This window comes from Dictyostelium purpureum, assembly GCF_000190715.1.
Source record: "Dictyostelium purpureum unplaced genomic scaffold DICPUscaffold_372, whole genome shotgun sequence".
NCBI classification, from domain to species: domain Eukaryota; phylum Evosea; class Eumycetozoa; order Dictyosteliales; family Dictyosteliaceae; genus Dictyostelium; species Dictyostelium purpureum.
In genome coordinates this window covers 1-12,699 of record NW_003519708.1, presented here as the reverse complement: position 1 = coordinate 12,699, position 12,699 = coordinate 1, and the positions used below count along the sequence as shown (strand labels likewise).

General features: G+C 28.0%; 1 protein-coding gene across 1 annotated transcript; it reads right to left on the bottom strand.

Annotated features, from left to right (window-relative positions):
* Nucleotides 1-10: 10 nt before the first annotated feature.
* DICPUDRAFT_58166 (uncharacterized protein) lies at nt 11-10,712 on the bottom strand (the record flags this gene model as incomplete). Its single annotated transcript, XM_003292771.1, has 2 exons — nt 11-10,207; nt 10,284-10,712. The coding sequence occupies 2 exons, from the start codon at nt 10,710-10,712 to the stop codon at nt 95-97; spliced, it is 10,542 nt and encodes a 3,513-aa protein (XP_003292819.1). The 3' UTR covers nt 11-94.
* Between the last annotated feature and the right edge of the window lie 1,987 nt (nt 10,713-12,699).

Here is a 12,699-nt window from a genome sequence, read left to right as displayed (position 1 = left end):
ATAAATAAATAAAATAAAAAATAAAAATAATAACTTTTACAAATTTATTTATATATATATTTCTTTTTTATTTTTATTTCTATTTTTTTTTTTTTTAACCCCTAATTAATCCACAATCTATATCTAAATTGTTTTGGCCTTCCCCATCAGCATAAAAATAATAATCACCTTTTTCATCGACTTGAGAGTTAATTTCTTCGACTTGTCTTGCATCTGCTTGGTTTATAACTGAAATAGTGAATCGATATGTTGGTGGTAAAACAAAATGGACCCTATAACGGAAACCTGAGTGAACTTGGAATTGATATATTCCATTTTCATTTGTTCTGGTCATATTTACTAAAGTGTTATTTGTATCAAATAATTGAATAGTTATATTTGCAATACCCTTTTCATTTGGATCTTGTAAACCATTTTGATTTTGATCTAACCAAACATAATTTCCAATATAAGTATTTGGTAAACCACAGTTTGAATCTATATCACCTAAACCATTTACTTTATTGAATACAAAATCTAAACCAGCACCATGAATTAAAATGAAACCACCTAAAACTCTTCCATTTTGTAAACTCCAATGTTTTAATACAGCTTCATTTGTGGAAAAAAGATCGTATGATCCACCAATTAGTTCACCGCTACCGGGTAAATAAAATGCAGAACCCCACGAGGTTTCATCATGTTGCCAATCTCTATTTCCGAAATTATCATCAAAAAATTCACCACCTCCAGGACCTTGAGGGACCATATTACCAATTGCGATTGGATTAGCTCCAATTAAACCTCCACATACACCTGCTGATTCTAATACATATTGGCCACTTGAATCTTTACATGCTATCAACATATCACCTGCTGGAGTAACAGATTGACTATCACCTTCACGATCTTTGAATGAAATAATCATATTACCACCTCCACCATTTCCAGTAAATGTAATATCAGTAATTTGTGCTTGTGGTTTAAAATTACCCGCGGTATCATTCCAAGGTACCCATGTTGAATTTTGAACTGATGAAAAAATTGGAGTTTGATCACTGAGATACATAATTCTAGTTTGTAAACGACCTCTTGGATAATTTAGTGGAATTACTAAGGCATCGGTGGTGGTTTTTTCGTCATTGTTAATTTTTTTTATAACCCCAACTAAAGCTGATTGATTAAATGATTCTGAACATTCGCAAACACCTCCTACAAACATATTATTACCATCCCATCCTAAACCGAAAATTCTCCATGGTCCATTCTCCCCACAATCATGAGTAATATTGATTAATTTGATATTATCTTTAGTTGGAGTTTCACGGAGTGGAATTTTAACAACAATATTACGATATAAATTAGTCACCCAAATATAATCTCCAACAATATCTAAATCACCAAATAAAATTCTATATGTAAGTGAATCTCCTGAAGTTCTGCCTTGGGGAGCTAAAAAATCAAAACCAAATATTTTTGCTAAATCTGTATACACTGAAACTTGGCCTGTTGATAAATTTTTACGGAAAATAGATGAAGCTGTTTGAGGACTTATACTGGCAAATTGTTTTTTATATGGAGATACATAGAGGTAATTTTGTTTACGATCATATCCTACACCATAAATTGTTCTAGTGTCTGAAAGTGTGAGGATTTCTTCTTTGTCTCCATAATCGTTATTTAAATCTGAAAATGAACCATAAGGGAAACTAACTGCTACTGGAACGTCTTTATTTGTATCACCTTTGACGAAACATGATATAAATATTTTAATTTCATCTTGGCAAAAATCGGTGGGATAAATTATACCTAAATTAACACCAGTTTTTGATGCTACTGGAAATTGTACTGTATCACCTAATGGGTAATAACCTGGTGGAATACCTGAGAATACTACTTGGTATTGTGAACTAATAAATAAATCTGAAAAAGAATAGAATCCATTTTTATCAGTTTTGGTAGTGGCAACTAATTCTGAATTATCGCCTGTATAAAGAGAGACAGTAATTCCTTGAACCGGCTTATCATATGATCCAAATTTATAATTTGCATTGTAATCGATGTAAGTCATACCACTAATATAACCTTTTGGCGAGAGAGATACATAACCAGCATCAACTGAGGTGTCACAAACCAATGTTAAATTTCTAGTTTCTAATGGAATCATAATAATACTTGGATCGTTAACATCTAAATCTATAACATTAGTATAGCCATCAACAGGATTTACATTTGAATCTAAAGTTACATCCTCACCAGAGAAAGGTTGAGTATATGAATAACCCTTAACTAAACTAAAATGCACAATATATCTACCGTGATATAAATCCATAAACTTGTAAGTTCCAAATTGCCCTGTTATTTGAGATTCTACAGTAATTCCAAATGCATTGACGGCAGGTTTATAATCTGATGTTAATAATTTAACTGTAACTCCTGGTAATGGGATTTTTGGAACAGCTTGGATACCTGAACCTTCAACATCTACAAAAGTAACGTCCCCAATACCGAATAAAATTGGAGCTATATAAGTATTTTGATCTAAACAGCCATATGTTGCATCTAGGTTTGGATATTCAGTTTTATTGATTGGGATTGGTCTGGATCTTGGTAAATTAAAAGTTTGTAAAGTTTCGAAAGAAATGAAAGGATTTAAAGAGTTTTTGAACTTCTCAAACATCCAACCATCTGGTAAATTATAAAACATTACTTGATAACCTTCTAAAATTGGTACATTATCAAAATAATAATATCCATTATTATCTGTTATTGTTGGTTGAATAGGAGTGCCATCTACATAGGTTGCAACAGCATTATTACGATATAATGAAACCGAAATACCACCACCCTTAAATCCTGAATCTTGTAAAGTTGTATTATAATAATTTGGAATAACTCTTCTACCAATTGCATATGTTATTAGTTTAATAATACCTGCATTTTGTTGTCTTAAAATAAATACAGCATTAACTTTATCATCAGTAACATTTACAACATTTTTATTTTCAGGCAATGAAACTACTACTTTATCTAGAACTGAGTGATTTAAATGTTGTTGATCGAGAGGACTATAAAATTGATATTTCACACTTGGAACACCTTCAAACGAAATTTGATATTCTCCTTTTAAAAATCCATCAAATTTGTAATAACCATCTGGCCCTGTGATATATGGTTGAATTTGAGAAGAATCTGCATCAATCATAGGACCACCATTTAAATCTAATAAAGTTACCCGAGTTCCGTTGACAGTATCTTCATTTGGATCTTTGATTCCATTTTTATTTACGTCATAATAAACATAACCACTTACTGAGTATAAATAAATATCCGTTTTTCCTTTTAATATACCCGCATTTACTTTTGCGTATACGTAATCTGCATTCTCGGATCCTATATCTATATAAGGATTATATGGATGGACTTTTGATGAGTTATAAAATAAATTTATTGTTCCTGTTAAGCCATATGCATTTGCTACGTTGTCATTTAATTGAACTGTAAATCTGGTATCATCAGGGAGATTAGAGAATTTTGCAACATAGAAACCTGGTAAAACATTGTTAATCCAATAATGACCAGTACTATTGGTTATGGCAACTAATGGGTTTCCATAGATATCAAATGAGTAATCTTTAGTTTTACTCTTTAGATGTCTTAATGAAACTGTTACATTTTCTACAGGTAATTCCTTTTGATCTATTATACCATTTCTATTTGTATCATACCAAACTTTATATCCAACACTGAACATAGAAGGCTTCATTAAACCAATGTTTAAGTTTCTGTCTATATATTGGGCTTGCACAACACCATCTAAATTTGGATTTGTCAAGGTAACATCTGGATTGAAAATATTTAAAAATATACTATCTATTATATCATTTACAGCTTTACTATCATTTGTACCATCACCTTGATTTGGTGTTGTAACTTGATATGTTTTTAATGCATTCCAAAAATATAATTTATAAACACCGGGATCTAATTTGTCAAAATAATAAAAACCCTTTTCATCAGTTGATGTAAAATTGTTATAATCGACATTGCAATCAACATCAATATCTGTAATATTGCATTTGTAAAGAACAATTGTAAACTCTGTGGCAGGAGGTTCATCTTCATCCATAATTCCATTCAAATTGATATCAAACCAAACATAATGACCCATTGCAAAAGAAACTGCATCAATTAAACCTGCATTTTTGTTAAAGTCGACAGCTTGTGCCAAAACTCCATCATCAGGTGTAGAAAGACGTACATTTGGAATTGCTGGGAATAATGAAAATGATGGAGTAACACCGGTATTTGGGTCTGGCAATGTTTTGTTTCCAAACATTAAATCTTTTGGAATTTGGCTAAATTTGATCACATAAGTACCTGAAGTGAGCATATCGAATTTATAAAAACCATTTTCATCGGTTACAGTTGGTTTTACAATTTTTCCATCTAAATTTTTAACTGATTCTCCATTTGGAGTATAGATATCCACTTGAACTCCTGAAACTCCTTTTTCGTCACTGTCCATTATACCATTATCATTTGAATCTTTGAAAACATAACGACCAACAGCATAAGATTGTACATAATGGACATCATAAACTATACCAGCATCAATATGAAAGTTTACAACTAATGCTTTAATTATTGATTTATATTTCGAAGGAGGAGCTTCTAAATATTTTGATGCAGAAAGTTCAATTTTACCTGTTAAACCTTGACTATTTGGATATGAGTTGAATGAATTTGGATCACTTTTATCAATTGGTACTAATTGATTAGTAAAATAATGTCTTGAGGGTGCTTCAAATTGGACGGTATAAAAACCTTCTGGAAGATAGTCAAAAAAATATTCACCATTTAGGTCAGTTCTTGTTGGGAGAACTGGTTGGCTAAAGTGATCTAATACGTAATCACCATTTCCAGAAGCAAGTATAACAGTAACATTTGGGATAAATGGTTCACCTATTTGATAAAGACCATCTTTATTTGTATCATTCCAAACTTGATTTCCTATTGCAAAAAAATAAGGTGGAACTAATTGTAAATTGATCTTTGGATTATAATAAACTGATCTTGGAACTTTATCTGCTGGTAACGTACCACGAACATCCTTATTTAGATTTACCAAATCGAAATCAATAACACCAGTAATTGGATCATAGAATGTGAAACCTGGGGGAATATTACTAAATTCTACATGATATGTACCCGCTCTTAATTGATTAAAACGATATTGACCTTTTGAATCGGTTTTAGTAGGGTCTAATGGTTTTCCTTGAATACTTGTTACTGGATCACCTGAGGAGTCTTTAAGAGTAACTGTAACACCTGGAACACCAATTTGCTCTCCCTTTGCATCTAAATAAAATACTATTTGCCCAAATGCATAAGCTGGACTTCTTACTAAAGCTGCATTTCTAGTTAAATCAGTTCTATTTGCCTCAATAGCATCCAAAGGTGTAGTACCTTCTATAGACTCAAGAAATGGGCTATATTGATCTATTGGAAACTCTTCTAAAGATTGATCCACAGGTACCCCAACGAATGAAGATGATGAAGATGATGAAGATGCTGTCGATGAAGATGAAGATGATTGATGTTCACTTGATTTATTCCCCTCAATAGAGGTTGAACCTCCATTTGGATTTGTGTTTGAGCCTGTTAAAGGATTGAATATATCAGCTATTGCTGTTGCCACATTATTTGCATCACTTGAAACATCATTTTCCATTAACAAAAATTTTTTAGATTTTTTTAATTTTGATGTTTGAACTGTAACTTTAGGTGATAGAGTAAATATTCCAGTTTTGCCATTTAAAAAACTTGGGTAAGGAGAAGGAAGGTTTTCAAAATTATAAGTATTTGGTAGGTTAGAAAAATGAAGTTGATAAGATCCTTCTGCAAGATTATCAATAATATATTTCCCACTTGAATCTGTATAAACTGCTGGAATTGGTTTTCCCCTATAATCTAAAGCAGGTTGCCCATTTAAAGATAAAATTTGAACTTTAATATTCTCTACACCACCTTCACCATCATCTAGTAGACCATTTCTATTATCATCATAATAAACATATCTACCAACAGCATATCGATTTGGTCTTGCTTGGTTACCTAATATTAAACCGGCATTCTCTATGTCATTAATGTAAAAGTCGGGTGAATTGTCTTCTGGAAGAGTTTGTCTGACCTTTGGATCATCTACTGATATTTTGAATATATTTGTAAAACCAGTGTTGGGATTTGGAGCTGAATCAATAGCACTCGATAAACCTGATAATACTCTTTGATCAGTTAAACGTAATCCATTTGGAATATTTTTAAATGCCACATAATATGATCCTTCAGGGATTTTTGTAAATAAATAATAACCATTTGAATCGGTTTGAAGAGGAGCTACTAAATTTCCGTTAATATCAATTGCTTGATTTCCTTTTGAATCATATAGGGCAATGGTAATTCCTTGGGCACCTTGTTCATTTTGATCATATATACCATTAAAGTTTTTATCGTACCAAACAAAAGTACCTACTGAAATGGTTGGAGGAACAAAATAACCTGCATTGGCACCAATAAACATTTTTGCAGCATTAACACCCATTTGTTTATAAGCGGTCGATGTTGACTTTGAAACTTTCTCAATATCCAAAGGATTTGTTTGAGAGGACTCTGGTAATGCTAAAGATCCCATATCTGGTAATGATAAAAAGCTTTTAGGTAAATTTGTTAGACGATATCCTTTTGGTGGTTCAAAATTTACTCTATAAACACCAGGTTTCAAATTATCAATGTAATAAATTCCATTTACATTACTTGAAACCGACTCGACAACTTGTCCAAAAACATTTGTTACTGGTTCTTTTGGATTATTTGAATTTAATAGAGAAACTTTAACACCTGGTAGCGGTTTGTCAGTTCCATATGTAAAAACTCCATCCATATTTGAATCGATGAATGTAACATGTCCAATTCCAAATGAATTGGGGAAAAACAATGGCAAGTCTTTGGTATCATCAAAACGTGGGGCTGTTATTGGTTTGTATGGTTTTTTACTTGATGTTGGAGGCAACTTTTTATCGAGTGTAAATGGTTGAGTTTTATATTCACCTCTTGATAAAGTTGCAAAACTATTTGTTGTTGAATAACCATTTGGTAACTTGAAAGATAAAAAATAAGATCCCTCTTGCACATTATCAAATAAATAATGACCATCTGAATCTGTTACTGTGGTATATGATTTATTTGTAGTTTTGGAGGTTAATTTTACTGGAATACCCATTATACCTTTTTCATTTGAATCTTGAATACCATTTTTATTTTGATCATAAAAAACTGTATCACCAACAGCAAACAAAGGTAAATCTGAAACTAAAGCGAAATCGACATCTGGTCTGATATATTGAGCAAATATAGATCTTGGATATACGCCCAATTCTCCTAAAACAACACCCTTGCTATCTTTTTTTAAATTGAATATTTTACTTATATTTTCATCTTTTGATAATGGATAATTGTTATAGGGTGATAATGAAAAAGATTGTGGTAAATTTCCCAATTGTACCATATAATCTCCACTTGGTAACGAATCGAAAAAGTAATAACCTTTCGAGTCAGTAGTAACCTGTTGAACCATGTTACCCTTATTATATTTGGCTGGAGAACCATCTTGATTTAACAATGTTACCATTACATTGGAGGCTCCAATATCATTTTGATCAAAGACACCATTATTATTATAATCGAAAAATATTCTTTTTCCAATTGCGAACAAACCATTTTCATTATGTGAGGGTGTTGGGGTTGGTGGAGTTGTTGGTGATGTTGTAGTTGATGATGGAGTTGGTGATGGAGTGGGTGATGGATGTGGGTTTTTTGGAACTAGACCGGCAAAAATACCACCAACTACAAAATGAGTAGGACAAACATTTGTTGGAATACCCAATAAGTTTTCTGGGAGTGGTGTAAGAGCATTATTATTTCTTTCATGGATTGACAGCATTTTATTGTAGTCTTTAACAGTTGGCGATGGGAATATTACTTTTTTACTGAGGTATTTCGATGTTACTGGAGTGCCATCTAATAAGAATCTTGTATCACCTGGGCTATAATGTGGTAATTCTAATGGAGGGGAATAACCATCTAGATTAACCCAACTATTATCTGTTTTTGCCCAATGGAATCCTTTTATTTTTCCAAAATTTATAACATATGTACCAGGTAGAACATCACTAAAAATAAAATGGCCTTTTTCATCAGTTACAGAAATTGGGATAATATTACCAAAGGTATTTCTTGCAGGTGTATTGTCAATATTATTTAATAATCTAATGAAAAGATTTGTACCAAATTCATGTTCATATTTGTTTTTAATACCATCACCATTTTTATCTATCCATATAAAACCTTCTATATCAAATGTTGTTGTATAAGATTGGCAAGAACCTTCTGTTGGTACACAAAATGGAGTAAAATTACCAGTTCCTTTATTAATGTCTATGCAGGTAAAGTTGATTGGGCAAGAGATATCGTCACAATTATTGACTATAATTGGTGGAGGTAAACCTATACACTCGTCTATGCCATTATATTTAACACATTTGTAACCAGGTGGGCAATATTTACCCTCACAACATTCTTCTGGGTAAAAACACTTTGCCTCACCACAAGGTGTAACCCTACATTCTTTTCCAGGTCTACAATTTTTATATTTGCATGGATCTATAATTGGATAACATCTTGGTAAACCATTTGAATTAATTTGACATTGGTGGTTGTGTGGACATTTAACATTTTTACAAGTATAATCATTATTAATAATTGGAGCACATTTTCTTTGTGATTGCTCATATACACAATGTTGGTTATGTGGGCATTTGAAATCTGAACAATGGTTTTCCTCTCCAATTTCTTTACAATTTAGAGTTTCATCTGTAGAATTAAACCAACAACCATAACCTTTTGGGCACTCAACTACTGAACAATCGTCTTTGTTAAATGGACCTATATCTTTAATGCAGCTTTTAATATTTGTTTCTTTTTCATAACTACAACTGTAACCATTTGGACAGATTAAACTTGAACAACTCTGGTCATCTTTATCATCGATATGATATGCCATTAATTTACATTCTCTTTCACCGGTTTGATTGTTTAAAAAACATTTAAATCCATTGGGACACTGAAGATATTCACAAGTATTATAGTTTATATTTGTGTTTGTATTCTGTATTGGAGATTCTTGCAAATCTATATTTATTTCAATTAAAATGTTTTGATGTAAAAATAAAGTGGTAGATAAACCAAAATTTGAATTCTTATTATTTGCACCAAAACCAACTTGGGTTGTTAGAATATTTGGTTGTGGATTTGAAAAAGTATAAAACCTGTTTTCATTGCATTCTAAACCTTCCCAATAACTAATTTCGTTATTGACTAACCTATAATAACTCCATTTACTTGAGTCGATATTGCCTCCATTTTCAACATAACTAAAAGATGATAACTCTTTTCTTGAATGAACACTGATTTGTTTATTTGAAATTGGAAGAAATTCTAAATTTACTTTCCATTTATTACATAAATTATTTCTGTTGATTATTATTCCTTTTAACACTATATTTCCATTTGAATATTCTTCTAAAAAACTATTATTTTCAAATTCCCATTTTTCTTCTTTACCATAAAAATCATTTGAATAAACTGAAAAATCACCATTTTTTCCACCCAATAAAATATCTTTGTTTGATAACTTTAAAAAATATTTATTGACTAATATATTATTATTATCATTATTTTCTAAATTTAATTCTAATATTTTTCTATTTATTTTATTTTCAAAAAATTCTTGGTGATTATTATATATATGGTTTATGTTGATATTTTGATTATTTTTATAACTATCAATACATTTGCTATTATTATTACTATAATTATTATATATTAATTTGAAATTGTCAAGATAAAATTCATCAATCCATTCATTATTTATTGAAATTGAATCAGTGAAAATTCGAAAACCATTATAAAAATTTGCATCTTCTTTTTTTAATAAAACTCTTCCATTTAACCATTGTTGATATGGTGGACTTCCTTTAAAATTGTCTTCAATTGTATATAAAATCGGTATTCTTTCTCCACAAAAATTATTAATACTATTAATTAATTGAATATTTATTTTTGTAGTAATTTTATTTGGTAAATAAATTTTAAAATTTAATTCCTTAACCTAATATTTTTATAAAAAAAATTCATTGTAAATAAACTATTTTATTAATTTTTTTTTTTTAATTATTTATAATTACATTTTTTGAATTAAATAGATTATGGGGAGAAATAAATTGGATTTTATCATTGATACTAAATGTGTTATTAATTTTAATTGAATATCTTGAATTTGAAAATGTTGGTATTTGATTTTCAAGTGTAAATGATTCTAAATATCCTCTATTGATATCGTTATTGCTAAGATTTATATAATCACTATTTAAATAATCGTCATAAATAGTGATTGATTTTGATAAAACTTTGCACTTGCTATCATGATTTATATTATTGCTATATGAATTATTTAATGAAGAGGTTGGAGAAAATGAAAAGTGTTGATTAAAATGTGGGTAATGATAATATTTAAAACTATTGTTGTTTTTATTTTGTCTGCTATTATAATTATAAGCAACTGTTGCATTATTTATCAATTGTATAATTATTAAAAGTATTATTAAAATTTTCATTTTATTATTGATATGAATAAATGATTGATAATATTACTATATAATATAAAATGAAAATATTATTATTAATATATAATAAATAAATCAATTGAGTATATATGTTAATACAATATTGTAATTACCTTTTTGAATGGTAGTTGTTGATTTTATTATTATTTTTTTCTATTTAAAGATATTTTTTAATGAATAAATATACAACAAAACCTAATTCTTTGTTTTAGGGTATGAGCACACTGTTCGAACTGCTTTAAAATTATTTTTCAGTGTGATAAATTAAAATTTTAAAGGAAAAAAAAAATAAAAAAAATAAAAATAAAAAAAAAAAATAACAATTTAAAAATATGTTTATTAGAATTTTTTTAATATTAAAATTACTAATATATCAATAAAGAATATAAAAAAATTTTCATGATATTACTTTTTATTTAAATTTTTTGTAGTCTAATATTATTCATAAAAGTATCAATATAACAAAAAAAAAAAATATAATAAATTTGAATTAAAATAGAATGGTTCAATAGAAATATTTAATTTATTGGGTGATAGTGAATTAATTGATTATCAAGAAAGAAACCCACTATAACCCCGCCAACACACGAAATATAAATATATACAAATTAAAAGCTTTTTTCAAAAAAAAAAAATTTATATATAAAAACTTATATATAAAAATTTATATATAAAAATATATATATAATAAACACCCACCCACACATCCATACCCACTAAACACTTTACCCCTAAAATACACAATACACACAAATTAGATTTTTATAATAGCCCATCAAATTAATGATTATACATATTAGTTTTTATATTTATTGAAAATTAAAAATAAATTCAAATTTTTAATTTGAAATAAACACCCACAAAAATAATACTCATATAGAGTGGTGTAGGCGTGTATGTTGTTCTTGGTATTGTCGTTAACTCTATAGAGTAATAAATATAAAAATAATAAAGATACACACAAATAAGTGGGAAATAATACACATCTTTTTGTTTTTTTATTTTTATATTTATATTTATTTTTTTTTTTTTTTTGTTTATTGCACCATAGTTTTTTTTAACAATATTGGGGGGATAATAGTGAAGTGTTCTTAAGAAATTCTGTTATTATTTTTTTTTTAACTGTTAAAAATAACAACATATTTTATTATATTTTACAGTTGAAATTGACTATAAATCCATCTTTGTTTTTTTTATAATTAGGTTTAAAAAATCCCAAAACACTTCTTTTGTAATCTCACTTATTATAATGCCCAGACAGTTAAAACAATGATTTGAGTGTAAATAAAAAATGTAAATTCTATGTAATTAAAGAAGAAAAATAAATAAAAAAAAAAAAAAAATTTCAATTAAAATAACATTTATTTATTATTTATTTGAAAAAAAATTTTCTTATAGTTTTTTTTTTAAAAATATATCTTATGAGAAACTGATAAAACAATGAATTTTTTTAATAATTTATATCTAACAGTTAAACATTTTAAATTGAATATTGATTATATAAATACTTTTTAAATACTACTTTTTTTTATTATAATCCAGAGTACCAATATTTTCTTTATAAATAACTAACTAATCTTGAATTAAATGGCCCTATAAAAAAAAAAAAAAAAAAAAAAATTTATTTATTAGTTTTTATTTATATTTTTTTTTTTTTGTTATTTATATAAAATGGTAATTAATAGTTATATTTTTTTTTTAATATGCACTACTATTTAAAAATTTAGGTTTATATCTCAAAAAAATAAATCTAAAACATAAATCTTTTTTTGGGCTTTTATTTTTAAAAAATTGCTTAAAATAAAAAAAAATTTTGTTGATAATAAATAAATAAAATTTTTTTATTTTTTTTTTTTTAATGATATTTTGAGAAAATGTTTTGAAATAATCGATAAATGAAATAAATAAATAAAAAAATAATAAATAAATAAAATTTTTTTTTATTATTATTTGTTTTTTGTGTAAATATGCACATTAT